Source organism: Microtus oregoni, unplaced genomic scaffold (assembly GCF_018167655.1).
Source record: "Microtus oregoni isolate MIOR12 unplaced genomic scaffold, Mior012 000060F_004, whole genome shotgun sequence".
In the NCBI taxonomy this organism is placed as follows: Eukaryota; Metazoa; Chordata; class Mammalia; order Rodentia; family Cricetidae; genus Microtus; species Microtus oregoni.
In genome coordinates, this window is record NW_024543839.1 from 239,259 (window position 1) to 243,559 (window position 4,301).

The following is a 4,301-nucleotide window of genomic DNA, read 5'->3' on the forward strand; positions in this document are numbered from 1 at the left end:
AAAATTATCTTAGCTATCCTTGACTCTTTTCCATATCAAATTTGGAATAGGCTTGTTGGAGTATACTTAAAATTCTTTATAGCATTTCATAAGAATTACATTGGATTAGTACATTAATGGGGGGTTGTTTACAATGCTAGTTTTTATCCACAACCCAATCTGAATTCAGTCTTCTTCATGCCCTCAAAATTTTCTCAAGAAGTATTATGAACATTTATGGATAGATTTGTACTTACATAGTTTATATTTGTTGTTATTAAAGTATTTGGGGGTTTGTTTCATTTCTGCTTGTTTTTTATTTCAGGAATAAGGATCAAACCTCAAACCAAGAGCTTCGAGGACACTAGGTAAGTGCTCTACTACTGATCCACACCCTCAGCTCTAAACATTTTAAATAAAAATAATCTGTCTTGATTAAGGGAAAGGGCAAGCTAGTATATTAGTTGTATATCTTAGTTGGTGAGTGTACACTTTCAAACCCAGCAGCCTACAGATGGGCCTACTGACCTCAGCAGGTGTCAGAACAGGAAGGCTTGAATGTGGAAAGGGGACTTGTAGGGAGGATCTGAGCAGTGATGGGGTAGGAGGGAGATGACAGGTGAGGAGGGAGAGCAAACAGAATGCCTTATATACAAATATTAAATTGTGCACATTTAATTAATATTGTCTGTTGTAAACATGAATGGAATTGGCCTTTGTATGTTAGACTGATGTCTAATGACTTTACTAACCTCACTAAGAATTTATAGGATAATTCTGGGATTCTCCATGAAGACAAATACATCATTAAAAATAGTAACAACTGAGATCCCTCCATATACTCAAGGTTCCCATTGTTTCCTTTGCATGCCCTTCTGTCCTGGCTAAGACTTAAAATGAGTGTTGAGTAGATTCAGGAATCAAGTCATTACATCGTGTTACTTCAGTTATAAGTCAACAATGCTATTCAATATTCAGTATAATAATAAGCAAAAAAAAACCCCACTAAACCAAGTTAACACAGTCCCCCTTCTATTTCCATTTTTCTAGCACTCTGTCATGAAAATTTGCTAAATTTTGTCAACTACTTTTTTATATATGTTGAGAAGATCAAATGGCTGTCTTCATTTTAATATGTTAACATGGAATTCCTAGAAAATGCACTCACATCTCTGACTCCAAAGGTTTACTGTCCTGCAGTTGCAAAGGCATTGCTAATTACGGCTACCAAGACTGAAATGGTAAGCTTCTCTGCTTCCTGTGTTTGTTGCCAACAACTAACTTGCCTAATAAACTTAAAGGTTATCTCCAGGAATCCTGGGGGTTTGGGATCTAAAGTTAAGATATAAATAAATTAGAGTATTTACATTAAAATATAAAGAACATGAGAAAAATGTAGTTAAATCAAAGCATTTTTAGGGCTGGTGATCTGACGAAAGTGCTTTCTGCATGAGCATAAGGACTTGAGTTCAAATCCCCAGTACTAACATTAAAGCCAGGCACAGTGATGCATCCAGGAACCTTGATGCTGGAGTGAAGCCTGGAAGATCCCAGGGCTTCCTAGCTAGTCAATCTAGCCCACCAAACAAGTTCTATATTCAGTGAGTGACCCTGAATCAAAAGATCAGGTGAATAGCAATAGAGGGGACACCTAACATTGGCCTCAGGCTTCCACATCTACACAGAGAAGCTAGCACACATGGATGGATGGACAGACATACACACACAGACACACACACACACACACACAGACACACACACACACACACAATTAAAAATGTTTTTAATTTAAAAGAAACTTTAACCCAAGAATGCCAACATGCATCTGTAATCTCAACACCAGGGAGGTCAGAGTTAGACTGAGCCTAGGCGCTTTTTGGTACTCCAGTCTGTGTAAACAGGCAATATCCAAGTTCTATGAAAAATCATCTCAAATAATAAGGTGAACAGCAATGAAAGAAGACACCAGTTGTCCTGACTGGGCCCCCACACATGCCCACAGAAGTGAACATATTTGCACTACATGGATCTCTTGCATATTACTAAGTAAATAATTAAATAAGGTGTTTTTTATGTTTGTTAGTTGGTGTATGTATGGCATACTTGCTTGTCCCTGAGAATATGAATACTGCTAGAGGACAATTCTCCAAACTTTTATGTGGAATTGTCTAAGCTGGGTGCCACATTTTAGCCATTTCGCTTTTTTTTTTTTAGATTTATTTATTATGTATACAATGTTCTGTCTGTCTGTATGCTTGCTAGCCAGAAGAGGGCACCAGATCTCATCACAGATGGTTGTGAGCCACCATGTGGTTGCTGGGAATTGAACTCAGGACCTCTGGAAGAGCAGTCAGTGCTCTTAACCTCTGAGCCATCTCTCCAGCCCCTGCCATTTTGCTTTGTTTGGCTCTTCTTGTTTTGTTTTGAAGACAGGTCTCAAAACAGCTGGGATTACAGATGTAAGTCACTGTGCCTAACCCCTCATGTTAACCTTTAAAACCAACACAAGTCATATCACAGAAAGTATTCTTCGCCTTATTCTTAAACCAAACAGGGTGGAATATGTTCAAGGAAAACACCCTCAGCCTCCTCTACTTCTCTTTCTTTGCAACCCTTCAGGTGGTTTTTAAACTTTCTTATTAACCATGGAACAAAATAATGGCACCAAAGTGACTGAGTTTATTCTTCTGGGATTTGCTGGGCAGCATAAGTCATGGCACATCCTCTTCATAATATTTCTCATGATCTATGTTGCCACGCTCATGGGCAACACTGGTATGATACTACTCATCAAGATTGACCCTTCCCTGCACACTCCCATGTACTTTTTCCTCCAACACCTAGCCTTCGTTGATCTCTGTTATACTTCTGCTATCACTCCCAAGATGTTGAAAAACTTCACAGAGATGAAAGCATCCATCTCCTTCATGGGATGCATGCTACAATTGCTAGCCTATGGTACTTTTGCCACCATTGACTGTTACATCCTGGCTGCTATGGCTGTGGACCGCTATGTGGCCATCTGCAACCCATTACGTTATCCCATCATCATGTCCCAGAGACTCTGCATTCTGCTGCTGGTTGGTTCATATACCATGGGTTTCCTAAATGCCTCTGTAAACACGAGCTTTACATTTTCACTGAACTTTTGCAAATCCAATGCCATCAATCATTTCTTCTGTGATGAGCCTCCCATTCTTGCCCTGTCGTGCTCCAGTATTGACTTCAGTATCCTGCTACTGACAGTCTTTGTGGGGTTCAACCTGATGAGCACGGTGTTGGTTGTCACCTTCTCCTACATATACATCTTGGCTGCCATCCTACGGATGTCTTCAGCTGCGGGAAGGAAAAAGGCCTTCTCCACATGTGCCTCCCACCTGATGGCAGTCACCATTTTCTATGGGACTCTCTCCTATATGTATCTACACCCGCACACCAGTGAATCTCAGGAGCAAGAGAAGGCAGCTTCTGTATTCTATGGTATAATTATCCCCATGTTAAACCCCTTGATCTATAGCCTGAGAAACCAAGATGTAATAGAAGCCTTTAAAAAGCTAGGAAAGAAATGCTTATAATTTGAGAGCATCCATTTATAACTCAACATGGTTTGTCAAGTAAGCTACCAATGTCCTGTTATTTCTCAGCTTCAAATACTGTGGTGTACCCTGAGCAGCAGCATATTTCCATTCCATATCAATGGTATTTGACAGGCAGAGCAAAACAACCCACATAGTTAAATAAAGTTTCGTTCATGGTATCCAAAAAACAATGCATTCAGTGTTGTTTTTGTTCTTCATAAAAGGATTTGTTTAGTTTTAATCACGGGTATGTGTGTGAGAGAGTGCATGCCACATGTATGCTGACGTTACAGACAGTCATGAGACATCCGATGTGGGTGCTGAAAACTGAACTTGGGTCCTTCACAAGCTCTTGCTGAACTGCTGAGCCATCTCTCTGGTTCCACTTTTGTGCATTTTGATTAGTTTCCATTTTATAAATATCTGCCATAAAAAAATAAAATGGAAGTAAATCTATGAGAAAATAAAAAGAAAGGATAAGAACTACAGGCAACTATCCACTGCTGGAAAGAGGAAATTAGCCTCTCCCAGGAATGAACACCCTTAGTGGTTGTCCAATGAAGACTGGTCAACCTTGAAACCAACCATATACACAAAAACAACAAAAACAAGCCCACAATGTTCTATTTTTATATATTGGTACATACACTTATATATCCATGTAACAAATTTTAATTTAAAAAAGAAACCATCAACTTGAGAAGGAATGCAGGAGGAGTTTGATAGATGGTAACTGGGAGAGGC

General features: G+C 39.4%; 1 protein-coding gene across 1 annotated transcript; it reads left to right on the forward strand.

The window, feature by feature from the left end:
• Nucleotides 1-2,624: 2,624 nt before the first annotated feature.
• LOC121439135 (putative olfactory receptor 5AK3) lies at nucleotides 2,625-3,554 on the forward strand. Its single transcript, XM_041639641.1, has one exon. It carries the CDS (start codon nucleotides 2,625-2,627, stop codon nucleotides 3,552-3,554), a length of 930 nt encoding a protein of 309 aa, XP_041495575.1.
• Nucleotides 3,555-4,301: the final 747 nt, after the last annotated feature.